General features: G+C 41.3%; 1 protein-coding gene across 3 annotated transcripts in view; it reads right to left on the reverse strand.

Annotated features, from left to right (window-relative positions):
* The window catches only part of kiz (kizuna centrosomal protein), a 39,908-nt gene extending 24,169 nt beyond the window's left edge, over positions 1-15,739 (reverse strand). For 2 of the 3 annotated variants that reach the window (XR_002470760.3, XM_021584620.3), the window contains exons 1-9: positions 15,441-15,739; positions 14,632-14,694; positions 13,027-13,189; positions 11,426-11,503; positions 9,020-9,629; positions 8,416-8,806; positions 5,025-5,144; positions 4,200-4,364; positions 2,789-2,939 (exon numbers count right to left, since the gene is read on the reverse strand). Coding sequence is in view for 2 of the 3 variants with exons in the window: in XM_021584620.3 (XP_021440295.3) it covers positions 2,789-2,939; positions 4,200-4,364; positions 5,025-5,144; positions 8,416-8,806; positions 9,020-9,629; positions 11,426-11,503; positions 13,027-13,189; positions 14,632-14,694; positions 15,441-15,505 (1,806 nt within the window). In the remaining variant the exon portion in view is untranslated. Of the gene's footprint in view, positions 1-2,788; positions 2,940-4,199; positions 4,365-5,024; positions 5,145-8,415; positions 8,807-9,019; positions 9,630-11,425; positions 11,504-13,026; positions 13,190-14,631; positions 14,695-15,218 lie in introns of all 3 variants that reach the window. The other variant, XM_021584622.3, reaches the window with a different exon arrangement.
* Between the last annotated feature and the right edge of the window lie 584 nt (positions 15,740-16,323).

Here is a 16,323-nt window from a genome sequence, read left to right on the forward strand (position 1 = left end):
CCTTGCTCAAAACATATGACAGCTGGTGGTTCCTTTTAACATGAATATTCAATATTCCCAGGTAAGAAGTTTTAGGTTGTAGTTATTATAGGACTATTTCTCTCTACCATTTGTATTTAATATACCTTTGACTATTGGATGTTCTTATAGGCACGTTAGTATTGCCAGTGTCAACCGTATAGCTTCCGTCCCTCTCCTCGCCCCTGCCTGGCCTTGAACCAGGAACACATCGACAACAGCCACCCTTGAAGCAGCGTTACCTATGCAGAGCAAGGGGAATAACTACTCCAACTCTCAGAGCGAGTGACTTTTGAAACGCTATTAGCGAGCACCCCGCTAACTAGCTAGCCATTTCACATCGGTTACACCAGCCTAATCTCGGGAGTTGATGGGCTTGAAGTCTTAAACAGCGCAATGCTTGAAGCACAGCAAAGAGCTGGCAAAACGCACGAAAGTGCTGTTTAAATGAATGCTTACGAGCCTGCTGGTGCCTACCATCGCTCAGTCAGACTGCTCTATCAAATCATAGACTTAATTAATACATAATAACACACAGAATGACGAGCCTTAGGTCATTAATATGGTCGAATCCGGAAACTATCATCTCAAAAACAAGACGTTTATTCTTTCAGTGAAATACAGAACCGTTCTGTATTCTATCTAACGGGTGGCATCCATAAGTCTAAATATTGCTGTTACATTGCACAACCTTCAATGTTATGTCATAATTACGTAGAATTCTGGCAAATTAGGCAGCCCAAACTGTTGCATAAAACCTGACTCTGCGTGCAATGAACGCAAGAGAAGTGACACAATTTCACCAGGTTAATATTGCCTGCTAACCTGGATTTCTTTTAGCTAAATATGCAGGTTTAAAAATATATACTTCTGTGTATTGATTTTAAGAAAGGCATTGATGTTTATGGTTAAGTACACATTGGAGCAAGGACAGTCTTTTTTCGCGAATACGCACCGCATCGATTATATGCGACGCTAGATAAACTAGTAATATCATCAACCATGTGTAGTTAACTAGTGATTATGATTTTTATAAGATAAGATTAATGCTTGCTAGCAACTTACCTTGGCTTACTGCATTCGCGTAACAGGCAGGCTCCTCGTGGAGTGCAATGAGAAGCAGGTGGTTAGAGCATTGGACTAGTTAACAATAAGGTTGCAAGATTGAATCCCTGAGCTGACAAGGTATTAGTATCGGCCAAATCGATGTCCAAAAATACCGATTTCCGATTGTTATGAAAACTTGAAATCGGCCTTAATTAATCGGCCATTCCGATTAATCGGTCGACCTCTATATTGGAGTGGCCATCACAAAGCCCTGACCTCAATCCTGTAGAAAATTTGTGGGCAGAACTGAAAAAGCGTGTGCGAGCAAGGTGGCCTACAAACCTGACTCAGTTACACCAGTTCTGTCAGGAGGAATGAGCCAAAATTCACCCAACTTATTATGGGAAGCTTGTGGAAGGATACTCAAAAAGTTTGACCCAAGTTAAACAATTTAAAGGCAATGCTACCAAATACTAATTGAGTGTATGTAAACTTCTGACCCACTGGGAATGTGATGAAAGAAATAAAACATTCGCTCTACTAATATTCTGACATTTCACATTCTTAAAATAAAGTGGTGATCCTAACGGACCTAAGACAGGGAATTTTTACGAGGATTAAATGTCAGAAATTGTGAAAAACTGAGTTTAAATGTATTTGACTAAGGTGTATGTAAACTTTCCAACTTCAACTGTACATGTGTCAAATTAACAATGACAACCCTGAGCACACAAACAAAGAAAGCAACAGAGGATTCCGGAAGGAAGATGAGTAGCAATGATGGTACCTTACTCTTATCTCAATCTTTCATCCTCTGTGGGCCTGGTGAATAGTCTGTCATTTCATGGCCGGTTTAATTGGGCATGCTCTGCTGCAAGGTCAATGAGTAGGGAATTTCAAAGACTCCCGCCTCTGTTGTGAAGAAGGTCTAATGGCTGCCTCATTAATGTGGGCCTGGGCCACAGCAATACTTCAGCTAATAACAAATTAAAGGTCTGTGTTTTTCAGGACAATAAGCCACAGGATGAAAGGAGTCTGGGCAGAGCCTGTTATTTGCAATTAGCACATGGGTCAGAGTTTCCTTTGGCCAAGGTCACCCTGTGTAGCAATCTGATGAACGGGAAGCACTACATTTCACACACACACAAAGTGTGAGTCTGTCTGTACAGATGTTTTATCAGGGTCTCCTGAGTGGCGCAGCAGTCGAAGGCACTCTGCATCGCAGTGCTAGAGGCGGAACTACAGACCCAGGTCACAACCGGACGTGATCGGGTGTCCCATTGGGTGGCGCACAATTGGCCCAGCGTTGTCCGGGTTAGGGGAGGGTTTGGCTGGGGCCTTTACACGGCTCATCGCGCTCTAGCAACTCCTTGTGGCGGGCCTGGAGCCTGCAGGCTGACCTCGATCGTCAGGCGAATGGTGTTTCCTCCGACACATTGGTGCAGCTGGCTTCAAAGTGAAGCGGGCGGGTGTTAAGAAGCGCGGTTTGGCGGGTCATGTTTCAGAGAACGCATGACTCAACCTTCGCCTCCCGAGCCCTTTGGAGTTTGCAGTGATGAGACAAGATCGAAAATAGAAAAAGGAGTTCAAAAAAATTCTAAATAATAATAAAATAAAGAAATAAGTATATCCTTGTAATGCATGACATGTTCTTCCTGTGCATGACAGAGTATGTACTGTAAGAAAAGGTACTGTACCCTGAAGTGTATTGTGAGATGCATACCTTGGCACTATAGGAGGCGTTGTATGGCAGCAGCAGTGGAGTGAACAGCTGGACGAGGCGCTCGGGGGTGAGGACATGGTAGTCCTTCAGCAGAAGGGCGTGCTTGAACCAGCGATCCCACAGAGGAGCAGCATCAGGGGGGAGACGGGAGCTGCAGCATGGATGACACACTGTACCGTGAGCGAGGATCACAGGCTTGTATCTTACCACAGTAAGATACAACATAAACATACTTTATTACAGTGAGAGAATGCATTTATACATATACTGTCCATCTATATAGTGTAAACACTCCAAATATAAACAATTATGGAGTTGGGTCATTCATGCATGTAATGGTGAGAAAGAAAAACTCAATGGAAAGAAACACACACACGGTGCGCCTAAAGAAAAGGTAGTGTAGTTTGACATCTTGATATATTGACCAAAGTTGGCTTATTTTATATTTGCGAATTGAAGTTAACCTAATGACACATAAGTTGGCTACATACTGAGAAAAGGTCAAGCGACCACAGTAGGGTATAAAAGATACTGTATCTCAAGACACTTTCTTTTTGCCTGAATACAATAAGGTATTCAGGCATAGCAGAGCCTGAAGCTATGGTTCAAAATGGAGCTCCTCATTATCAAAAGAAACCAGTCACAGATAGGGCATTTCATTTTCTCATGACATTCACACACACACAGAGTTACTGCTTGAGGTAACACCAATGACCTTTACATTTGTGGAGGATGGAGATGTGTTCACGGACATTCAATTCAAATCTCAACCTGTTCTAAATATGTGCTTCCCCTCTCCTCTGAACTCCAATCAAACCTTCAAGAAAAATGCACAGGAACTAATCTGCTCTTTGTCTGGAAAGTGGAATTCATCTTTGAATCGGTTCACTTTTCATTTGGACGGTGAGATTGTCTATTGGACTCGGTCACTTTTAGAGCACTGATATCTCTGCTCAATGACTCCATTATAGCTCACATTTATTACAGGAGCAGAGTTGAAAATGTTCCCGTCTTGACTCACTCAGACTTGATGGAATATTTAGCAAATATAATACTAAGGGACCCTGAAGCAGCAACACAAGACCAATTGAAGCATTTTTCTACCTGAGTTTTTACAGCACAATAATTATGTAATTATCCAAAAATAATATCAAAAGCAATTAATAATTTTCTTTAGAAAAACAAAAGGACGCAAAGGAGAAAATAAACATTCTGTACATGAAGGCTCAATTTCAAAGGGTCATAACATTACTGACCAGCATGAACCTGAAGATCATTTTAACTGCCTCACCTAACACACACTTCTATATACACGATTGAAAAGAAATGCATCAAATTATACATTTTCAAAACAGTGACATCAACAAACAAAAAAAAGACTTATCTGGTGCAGAGTTCAAAGAAGCCTTACCTTATTTTCCTGGGCTCGGTGGTGGACCAGTTGGAGCTAACTAGCTCTTCGGGTAACAGGCAACCCATTGACATGGTCCATGACAACCTCTGAAGCTGGTGAAGGACGACTGCTCCACATGCATCAAGGTCCTCTCCATTCAAGCCTGCCCTGGCGTTACAAAGGCTGACGAATATATAGAGCGGAGTGAGCCATCGCCATGGAACCCGGGGCTCAGCCTAGCAGCCCACAGGTCAGGAGTATAGAGCACAGCAACTGTTCTCAGTACACCCCATGTTAAGGATGAGCCCCAACACACACAAGCCCCAAACACATGGCAAAGGCCACAGCAAGAGACAAAACGCACACAATTCACCGTCTGACAACCAGGTGACAGTAGTTCTGATCATTCTGGCAAAAAGGCAAGAAGTTGGGAATGTCATTTCCTTCCCTGCTATTCTATTGCAAACACTTATTGATAATAAAACATTTGTATCTTTATCCTCTTGTACAAAAATGTAATATATTTAGAAAAGTATTCACTTTCGTTTCAAATGACACATAGCCAGTGCATTTCAATGACTCCCAAATGCCAAGAGGACCATAATTCAGCAGCAAAGTGTGGTTACTATGACAATCCTGTGTCTTTGAAAAACCCTTAGAAACCAAGATGTGCTGCAAGAGCATTGTTGGTGCCAAGTGATGACACTTAATTTAAAGTGAGAGCCCTTGGCGGCAGGTTCATACATTTTTCCCAGATCCATGAACACTGGTTGATAATGAAAATAATTGCAGCCAAACTCAAGGCAAAGACCAAAATCGTTTCTAAATATGGAAAGAGCTTACCTGATCACTTTATTGCGTTTGCTATCGCCAAGTGACGAGACACAGTACACACTTCGTTCTCCTCTGTGGAATCGTTCTTCGATGCTCTCCAGTAGATGGAAGAATCCCTCCATGGACAGTCTGAAAGAACATGTATATCAAATGAAGACACAGAAACAAAAAGTCTGACTGGATTTGAACCATACGTGTTTACAGATTTTTCCTCTCTCTGTGTGTGTTTAAGGGGTCAAGGCACTATGGTAGCATTTGTATTGACTGACATGTTAACCAATGTCAGAGATGGGCCTTCAACCATTCAATTCGATGTCAATTGATGCGGAGTGAATACCAGGCAGGAAAATAAAGTGCCTCAGCACTGGGTACACAGCTAATAAACTGAGGGATTAGGAGAATAGAACAAAACTGTTCTTGTGTCTCATTTCAATATAACAGGGGCCTGGAAATTATTACAGAAAAACATGAATTTCATCCATATTCGGACAGCTAACATAACCCAACCTCCCAACAAGAAAAAACCCAAGATGATTTCTTTTGGTGAGAGATTTACACTTTAATCTGGCCATGTGAGGCTGTAAAATGAGAAATGGGTGCCTAATGCATGTGGATCGGGGGAATCCATCTCTTTCTTGAGCATTAAGCTCTGGGTGGCCCTCATTGAATTCCCCAGAAACCCCAGCCGAGATCCTGAGCCCCCCAACATAAAAGGGGCAAAAAGAATGTATGACAATCTATAATGGGCTCCGGGGTTAGAGGTCAGCAAACAATTGCTCCTTCCCTTTTGCAGGTTGTTTCCTGGTAACATCCTGATTAAGCTGGCAGCTTGAATTATATCCATGACATGTAGTGCACCATCCATCTGCGCTAAGTCCTCTTCAATGCAGCTGAAGTAGCATGGGTAAAAGCTCTGCCTTTTTTCCTCCCGTCAGCGTGGGCCTTGAAATTGTCATCAACTTACTCTACATTTTATTTGTCAGTGCTCTTCAAAAAGGGACCTTTTAACTAAAAAAAGGGAATTAGTTGTGTGCACCAAACCTCTCCGTATTGTTGTGAGGGCTTCATCGCGAGGTCTCATACCACACGTTTGGTGTTGCTGTGTGTGTGTCTGAGTCTCGACATCATCAGGAGTGTATTATTAGTAGGGATGGAGGGGGGGGGGGGGGGGGGGGGGGTCAGCCTCTGGCGAGTGATATAACACTGACACTGTGTACAGTGGCGATTTCACCATGATTTCCTAAAATGTAATGGTCTCAACATGAGTGATTGGTGTCAGATCACTTTCAGGGCATTTCTTTCACACACAAAGAAAAGGGAAAATGCTGGAAAATACTAATAGTTGTATCAAATGGAGAGACCTGGTTAAACAAATAACACTGTACAATAATTCTCACTATTAAACGGTCGTATGTGAGAGTACACAATAACCAGTACAATCCAGACAGCCTTTGTCCGTTTGGAACCATTTCTAAGTAATGCCCTTGATTAAGGAGCTTCGTACTCAGACACTTCATATAGCTACAGAATCTCCACATGATTTTTAGAAAAAAAAACATCTCACAGCTGACATAGCCATGACGTTGTTGTCTTAACAACAACATAATACAAGTAATTCCCAGTCACCACAGGAGACATTACACAGCATCTTCTAATTATGTACATATTTCCATCGTTACACATTTTTTTTCAACTACTTTTTATCACGTATTTGTTAATATTAAGATACTATTACTGCACTAAAGACAGCGTACAGGTAAGCATTTCACTATCACTGTATCAGTGTTTAGTTTTTTTTACTTGTCATGTTTTGTGTGGATCCAAGAAAGAATAGCTGCTGCTTCTGCAAAAGCTAATGGGGATCCTAAATAAATAAACACTGCATCCCTGTGAAAGACTCCAGCCATTACGATGAGCACTAAAGAAAACCCAAGAGGGTTTCTGTTCTCTACTCCCTCACCCAGGTCACACCAGGGGGAAATATAATGGAATAATGGAATGAATTGCCAACACTTGTTTTCCTGCCTGGGAGCTGAATGGGAAAAGCGATATAAACTCTAACCTTGACGTTGAGTGAGGCCGCGTGGCACTGGAGACAGGCTGCTCTGAGCTTCACATCAAAGCTTTGTGTCGTCCCCCCCCCCCCATACACAGGGCTCCATGTTAACAATGGAGAGCTCAGATTCTCCCCTCCCCATCGCCGCCACAACCAACCACTCTACAGCTTCTCTAAAGGGCACAGTGGAACATTTAAATGGAGTACACAACATCTAAACAAAAACATTCATTGTTCAGGTTCTAAGTACAATAATTTGTCTGTTTTATTTTCATTCCATGTCAAACTTCAACCCTGATACCAAGCAAACAATACATTTTTGTTGTTGTAGCAGATCAAATGTTAAAATAGTTTGGACTGTAAAAAGAAATGCTGTATTTTTGTGGCCTTGGAAAACATTTGTACAATACACATGTACAACTGGAAGATGAGGCCTATGCATTGAGGAATATACACCCATGCATTGCTAAATCTAAATCACAGACAAGCTACAGTTATTTATAAGAAATACCTTTGAGTTTCACCCCCAAACAGTTACTTGTCTACCAACACATATACTGAGAATTATCTTAACACACAGAGGAAAGATGCGTATTATAGCTACATCTATAGCCTGCCATCAGACTTTTTTCAGAGGACAGTAAAGATCTGGATTAATGGACAGAAATTGTCACTCCGTTCACTGTGCAAGCCATCACAAGCCATCCTTAAAATCAGAGGACACCAAGCGCTGGATTTCTTAGTGTGAGTGCCTGTCCACATGCCCACCCTCCAGAACACTCTATGGAGCCACAAATGTCCTCCTCCACTGAGACTTCCTGAGGTCTCCCAAGCAGAAAATTGCTCTGTTACAGCATTATCTTGGATTAAGGCAATAATGTTTGTCACGGGTCCTAAACCCTCCCTATAAGGTGCACTGAGGCTAAAGCGGCTGCTGCTGAGAAGAAGTGAGTGCGGTGGGTCGTGTGGAGCGGGACTCCCACCATCCTCTCTGGCGGCTACAGATGTGGCGCAAGTCAACTGTCTTGAGCAGAATCCCCAGTGCAGCTTAGTTATCCTGCAGCCCAGTTCAGCTTGGCCACTCTGGAACATGCTCATGTAAAGCTGTAGCTTCACTGCTTTAGCCTGCCCCTCTGTTTAATTTACTCAACAATAAAACTGAATTAAACAGATAGGCTGGGAGGAAAATGTAGAAAAATGTTTACAAAATTAAAAAGAACTGTGTTTGTTATGATGGTTGACATAAGGGTTTAATTGAATGTCATCAAATGAATAGACAGCTCTTTCCAGTGCAGTGCAACACTTCACTGAGACCGAAATGTAAAGTACATAACGAACTCCTACCTTTTCAATGGGATTTCTGGAGACGTGGATTCGCTACGTGATTCTGGTCTGTTCCTAGGCTTTGGAGTGTCCAGTGATTGACTGTGAACACTGGCGCTGCGGAGCTCCCTCTCGCTGGGTGGAATAGCACTCCTCTGTGGTGGGCTGTCTGTCCTCCTGGTGTGGTTGTCTGTCCTCCTGGTGTGGCTGGCTGTCCTCCTGGTGTGGCTGGCTGTCCTCCTGGTGTGGCTGGCTGTCCTCCTGGTGTGGCTGGCTACATGGACTACACCCTCTGGCACCTTTGGTAGCTCAGCCAGGTCAGACTCAGTCAGGGAGGTGGACAGGTCACTACCAATGCTGGTCACTGACAGCTCCATACTGGAACTGGATCTACTAAGGGTTTCACTCTTCTCTAAAAACACATAAACATCAGGCTATTTGAATCAGTGTGTATATGTAGCATTATAAGTCAAAATATATGCATTTCAGCAATTCCTTAAAAGGAACATGTTTCAATCAGATTGCTAAGGAATAAAATACTAGCTAGTACAGTGAAACAACGTACAACATACAGAGTCTGGATATCTTCTGGCATTTAATATCTTTCACTAATAAGATCACCAACCTGGCACATCTTGAGATTCTTTTCCCAAGTCAGTTTGAGGCAGTGATCTTAGCAGAACTCTCTCCACATCTTCTTTTATGCTCTCCTGATGACCAGACCCTCTACCCAGAGTGTATTCTGCAGGTGAATTCCTGTCCCACATATGGCTGATAGTGCTGGGCGATGGGCTATTCTTCTCAGGCCTCGTCAAGGTCACCCGAGGTGAAGTCAGTTGTTCATCACCTCCAAAAGGCACGCCGGCGCTGGCTGTTAAGGTACGAACAGATGGAACCACTGCCGCCGTCCTTTCATGTTTGTCACACAAATTACAGCCGTCGGGGGAATCGTTTGAGCCTGAAATGTCAACTGATAAAGACGCTCCGCTGTCGGCAACGACCTCTCTGGAAACTTTGGAGTCATTCGAAAGGCCACTTTGCAGGCATTCCGAGGCATGTGATGGCTGATTTGGTGAATGACGCTCCGCTTGTCGTAAGTGTATACTTGCGGTGGCATCTTCAGCCGCAGAACTTCTGGAGGTCTGGCGACCCATGAAGATTACAGATGGTTGGCGTAAACCCCTGGCCTGTGGTGAGGGGGACTCACCCTGAGGATGGCAATTCAACAAATCTCCCTGAAAAACAGGAAACAATAAAAAAAAAGGTAACCCATTCACGGTTACTCAATGTCAAATAGCAAAATGTTTATCAAAAGCAATGCATTTTGGAGATCATTCCTAGGGATGCAGGTGTATTGTGTAACTCCAGTTAAATTGACTGCTAATTCATATCATTATGCTCAAATCATATCCCGAAAGACCAACATTTTTTCTTGTCACAGTCCACATTCCAATTTGAGCAATGAAAATTCGAAAGACAATGGTACTTCAATTGATATATAATCCTAATAACACGACGTACCATACCATGGCAAAATAGCGTGAAATGGTCAAGGATACCCTTCAGCCACAAGCAGCAAAGACATTTCAAGTCGGTGTAATATTGCTCCTACAATTTTCTGCTTCTATAATTCTGTTTATTCTCCTAAAAATGCAACACTTGCAAATTAGGTTATAAGGGCTTTGTCTTCAAAAACAAACAGCGGAGTGTTTTAAAAGTATCACTTTTTCTGTTAAAAACGCTGTTTATTTGGGTCAAGGTCATATTTATTTCCAAAACCCTCTTTCAGAAGAATGTTACACAATCAATGTTTTAACTTCTAATCGTATAAGCAATCCTCTGTACAAGTTGTGATTCATGTCTGCTGTGGCACCAAGGGGGTCGGAGAGAAAGCTAAAAAAAACCTTCCTCCAAACATAATAACAAAAAGTATGGCTTCTGTTTCTTTTCTGATAAGAGTCTTAAATACCAAACAGTTAGCTGCTTAATAACATTCACTGTAAACCATGCAGCTCTGCCCAGCAGATCCACAAAGTAGGTAAAAAATAGGAAAAGTTAATTTCTTGGCTGAGTGATTCCATCGGTAGCTGCAGGGCAAAGTAGAAAGTGTTTCACTAAAGTAGCAATTGATTCTTCTATCAATCTGCGGCACGCGCGTGCTCTTCCAAGGAATGTATTAAATATGAAAATCATATCCCGTTATCATCTGTCTCCAGCTTTCAGCCCGGTAAGCTTCCCTTAATGAATGCTGTAGCCTGAGGGACATGCACACTGCCAGCAATGGCTTGTATGCATAATGGAGTGACGGTACCATTTTGCTCATTACAATATCGCCAAGCTGAGGGGGGGTTGTGCACACAGTCACAAGTGACTGCTCTAGACAGCATGCTCCAAGTTATTATGAGATGTCTTAGACATTTCATCTAAAAGAGCTTTAACTGCGTTAAGTGAAGGAAGAAGCAGCTATAGGCTTGAACTACATCGCTTGTACAGATGCACCAGCCAGGATTAGACACCTGCATTATTACAGACACAGTTAAAATGTATACTGCTCTACAGATTTGCTCTGCATAATGTCTACTTTTCTTTGTTGTTCCAAAGCTGAAAACACAGTTTGATAGAGCTAAGATTTGCATTATCCTACAAAAAAAAAGAGAGAGAGATTTGCCATAAGAAGAAAATACTGTGCGAGTCAAATATTTTGGGCCAAATCTTCTGGAACTCTAAAATATAAGAATTGCATAATACATGGTACGCATTTCCCAAATACTATTTTAGGCTGTATAACTTTTAAATCATATAAATGACCCTTATATAAAATGAATTGCACAAAACATAGGGCACCCTGCATTAACAAACAGCAGACTACTACTACAGCCAGAATGAAACATACATGTAGCTTAGTTGCAAGTCATGTATGTTCTTTGAAAAATGTGTTAATTTATTCTAATCAAAGGTTAGGCTTACATCTATCTTCTAATTGACATTTTTTTTGTAATTTCAAGAGAATCTTAATTATTATTATTATTACCGTGTCTATTTTAAGATTTGGCTCTTCTTTCTTCTGCTTTGCTGCCATAAATCTGGAAATTCTATTCAAGCATTCAACCTGAGAAATTCAGGAAAAAAATACAGTCAGTAGAGCACAATTCATTTAGCAAATGTCAATTTTCAAAGTAATCACTAATTCTATATCTATTGTACCGTTTTTCAATGCATCAACAAACAAAAAAGGATACATCGTTGGACATTGTCCTTATCAGAAAGATCTACATAATGAACATGTCATTATCTTGGTAATTGTATACATAGGATGTTTCTTCAGTGTGATAAAACCGTGTTAAACATGTTCTGCAAACACATTTAAAAACATAGACAAGAGGAGCGGGTGAAATCCAAAGTGTCCAAACATGAGAGTTAGTCACCACGGGTATTCCCCAGTGAGTGTCCTCCATGGTGCCTGCAACACTCTTAATCATCTGAGTAGCCAGACTGACTGCCCTAATCCCAACTCCAATTAAACAGTCTAATGGTGCAGTTAAGGGCACTAGGATTAACTCCAACATCCCAGGCCTTTTCTTCAAAACAATACAAATTGCACACAAAAAAAAGCTACTTTTGTTTATCAAAAATTACTAAATACACTTGTTATCTATTTGCACTGATTCGACAGCGACTGATATCAACAATGAAGTCACGAGTGATTATGATTACGGTCAGCATCATTTCTATGTATGTGTGTGGTCGTACTGTATTGGAGAAATAGGCTGAAATATCTAAACAAGAAAACAAATAGCGACATATACATATACAGTATACAAAATATCTACAATTGAATGTTAAAGGTACCTTTTCACAGTTGTTTGACTGCTTGACAATGAAGCCATAGCACACTTGTAACAGGAAGATGAATGAAACAATGTGACAACAGAAAATTATTTATAAAAATAAACTACAAACATGTATGAATCATAAAGCATAAAAAAATAAACAAAGCAACTGCTTGAGGGGGAAAAAATAAACCTCTGGAGCACTTCACTGTCTCAATATTGGGCAATTAATTTAGCGAGTCATAATTAACCAATTTTGTTAATTTGATATTAAGCTGTAGAGCACTGTTGTTGAGTTAAGCGATAATCTGACTCGTTCATTGTTTTCTCTTGCTCATTTGCCTGCAGTGATAAACTGCAGTGTTCGAGTGTTGACTATTGTTACATCAAGCAAATGAGTGTAAATATCCCTACAGTGTACGGCAATTAGAGCATGATACTAAGGCAATTGACAATAAGAACGTCATTGAAGTGCATGCATCATATTTTTGAAATTCTAAAACATTTTTGTGTTGTGAAATGGCCTTGTAAATCATGATCCCACGCTCACATTAACTATTCTTCAGTACATAAGGGACAATAGAGCATGAGCGTCAACCATAGGTTTACTGTACAGTGATCTTTATTGAATCATGTAAAAAAGATTTCAATAAAAGGTGCTCTCCATCTCAATCATGTAAATCGTGGTACAGTTTGCTGAGAATCATAAACCTTTTAAATTCACAATGCCTAATAACAACTCTGCAGCTGTGGCTACACACTGAACAGATGAGACACTGGCACTGCAGTGTCCCAGTCTTACCTTGTGTTCATCCAGAGGGTTACGGTCAGGACAGTGCTCCTTCATGCTCATTTCAATGCGCTCCACATCTCTCAGGAGCTCCAGGTTTCGAATTTTTGCCTGTTTCTCTCTCTCACAGATTTCCTTGAGATAACCACGGAGTGTGGCACACTTTATCTGAAGACTTAAGGCAATAAAGAGATGTATTTATTTAAAGGACACTCATGCAAATAAAAGCCAGATGTGCAGTACTATTCCTCCACACATTATTCTAAAGAAATGGTTACTACGGCAGTGTTTCCCCTATATATTAATTTAGCTGCGGCACCCTGCCACTCTCCCCCCGATTATAATATTATTATTTTTAAGGTGGAATGTGCCACTATTTTAAGAGGAAAAAGTGCCACTATCTGCCACCGCCACCGCAGCCGTTGCTATTGTTTTTTCTTACGATGCAGACGTCGCCCGGCGTGACAAAAACACTTGCAGTACATAATCTGCTGTTCTATCGAGCATACAATGATGTCTTAGGGAAGAAAAACAGTGTTCTTTGTTTGCAGTAACTTCTTTGTTGTTGTAATTTCACAAACGGACGTGGCGGCTTCACCATTAAGGACTCCAGCTTTAAATGTCTGCCAAGACATGCCTTTAATATCAGAGTGACAAGTTACAATGTACAGTATATTTGTAGCATTTGATGCATTCAAAGTATTTGGGGGGTTTTCAATTAGGTAAATGCAGATGAGAAACCCCATGCTTCAGCCCTTTTATTTACATTTGCCCTCTAGTCTCCTTTTCCCCTCTTATCACCTAGCACCACTATTTTTTTAAATTTATTTTACCTTTATTTAACTAGGCAAGTCAGTTAAGAACAAATTCTTATTTTCAATGACGGCCTAGGAACGAACAGCTCTGGGATTCGATCTTGCAACCTTTCGGTTACTAGTCCAACGCTCTAACCACTAGGCTACCTGCCGCCCCGATGCGGCATCAATTGGGCTACAGGTTATAATGTTTTTAAAAGGGAAAATTATATTTCAGATGGTGTCAACATTCTCATTCATTTTGGAGTAGAGTGTCCTTTTAAAAAGTCACCAGAAAGTCAGTCGTTTCACCCCCCAAAAATATTCCCCCGCTACATTTGCCACTGCTGCTGAAAAATAATCCTAGGGGAAACACTGTACTATGAGTAGGCCTATCTCCATGTTCTGTTTTCACTAGCATTCCTCATTAGTAGCTGAACAGTTTAGAACTTCAGTATACAGTTAAATAATAATAATAATAATAATAACCTTGCATTGTATAGGCCTAATTCAGACCCGAGTGACTACCAGTGAAATAACTAGCATACTAGTATAGCCTAATAACAGTGGTACTACTAGTCTAACTGTCTGTACTTACATAACCACTACAATGTCATGCCTACACAGGTTATTGCTCATCGTTACCCTGGAATAAACCGGGTGCTGTGCCCACATAAAGGAAATACAACAATTTGGGATGAAAAATAATAACTGGATAGCTAATGAGTGAACTGTTATTATGATTAAGGGTTTGATAAACAATGCACATAAAGATAAACTGCTAGCTAACGAGCTACATTGTTAATTGTTGGGACCCACTTACCCTCTCTTGTCAGATCTGCAGTAAGCAAACAACTCCCTCTCCAACTCAAGTCTCCTCTTTTCCCTACAGGAATAGATTAAACAGATGTTGGCTACATAGTTTTTCCCCCATCTTTGCATCATACGAATAAAAACTATTATAGGCAACAAACAAAGACGTGTCCCCATAACATACTAGCTTCAGCAGCCCCATGAACGCCCACAATAGTGGTCTGTGAGAAAGAAAAGGTCCAGATGGTCGTGCACGGTGCTAAACGTACATTAACCGTCAACATCTTCATAGTTAGCTAGCTACAGTAACGTTACAGTAGCTAGCTAATTATTAAACTACTGATTAGTCGCCTGATCTAACGTTGCTGCAGTTCTGGTAAGAATGACATGTTTTACCAGTTCGTATGAAACCGGTATTGCATACACAGTGACATGAGTAACAGTAGCTATTTAACGCTAAGCTAGCCCTATCTAGCTAGCTAACGTCGTTAGTTTGCTGTTGGTGTAACCTCCCTACTAAGTTGGTTAGCTAACGTTAGCTAGCATAACGAAAATATGCAATAGTTATTGTTAAAATTATACATTGAGGTTACTTACACGTCTTTTTCAAGCCATAGTTGCTTGCTAGCGCGTCAATCCGCTGACCGGTAAAATAGACCAACAGCTAGCTAGTTAGCCGTTGCTAATGGTTAGTTAGCTAGCCACTTTATCCACTGACACATGGCGTGAAAAGCAGCAGCAGTGTCGGGAGAGTGCACAACTCAAACTCGTGGTGTCAAAGGGGCCTGGCACCAAAAGGAAAACGGGTTCAAATCTTACCTTTCGTGCATGCTTTGTTGAATGGATCCAATTCTTTCATAGTATTGGTCCTCACAGAACGCCATGACAACAACGTTCCTTGCCCTTTGCGCCCCGTTTTGTACAAGCAGCGAAAACGTAGCTACTGAAAAGTGTTTATGCTGGTTGCCATGAGCACCACTTCCCAGAGATCCCCTCTTGTAAACAACAGGAGCGGGAAAGTAGCGAAGTGATGTGATTTGCGCTGGTCTAGAATCAGCTTACAGACTGTACCAATGACTGTATATGAACGGTACATTTGCTCATGCAAATGAAAATGCATTTGGAATCAAAATAATTATTGCATACATACAGGGAGAACGGGCATTATTTCCCTATAATCAAATCAAATTGTATTAGTCACATGCGCCGAATAATTACGAGACCCTAACCAACAATGCAGTTTCAAAAACATCTGGAGAAGAAGAGATAAAAGTAACAAGTAATTAAAGAGCAGCAGTGAAATAACAATAGTGAGACTATATACAGGGGGGTACCGATACAGAGTAAATGTGTGGGTGTAACAGTCAGTATAAGTTTAAACCGTCCCCTCGCCCTTACCCGGGCTTGAACCAGGGACCCTCTGCACACATCAACAACAGTCACCCACGAAGCATCGTTACCCATCGCTCCACAAAAGTCGCGGCCCTTGCAGAGCAAGGGGAACTACTACTTCAAGGCCTCAGAGCAAGTGACGTCACCGATTGAAACCCTATTTAGCGCGCACCGCTAACTAAGCTAGCCGTTTCACATCCGTTACATGGGGACACCGATTATTTGAGGTAGTATGTACAGTTGAAGTCGGAAGTTTACATACACTTTAGACAAATACATTTAAACTCAGTTTTTCACAATTCCTGACATT

Source organism: Oncorhynchus mykiss, chromosome 25 (genome assembly GCF_057628025.1).
Source record: "Oncorhynchus mykiss isolate SJ-2025 chromosome 25, ASM5762802v1, whole genome shotgun sequence".
Taxonomy (NCBI): domain Eukaryota; kingdom Metazoa; phylum Chordata; class Actinopteri; order Salmoniformes; family Salmonidae; genus Oncorhynchus; species Oncorhynchus mykiss.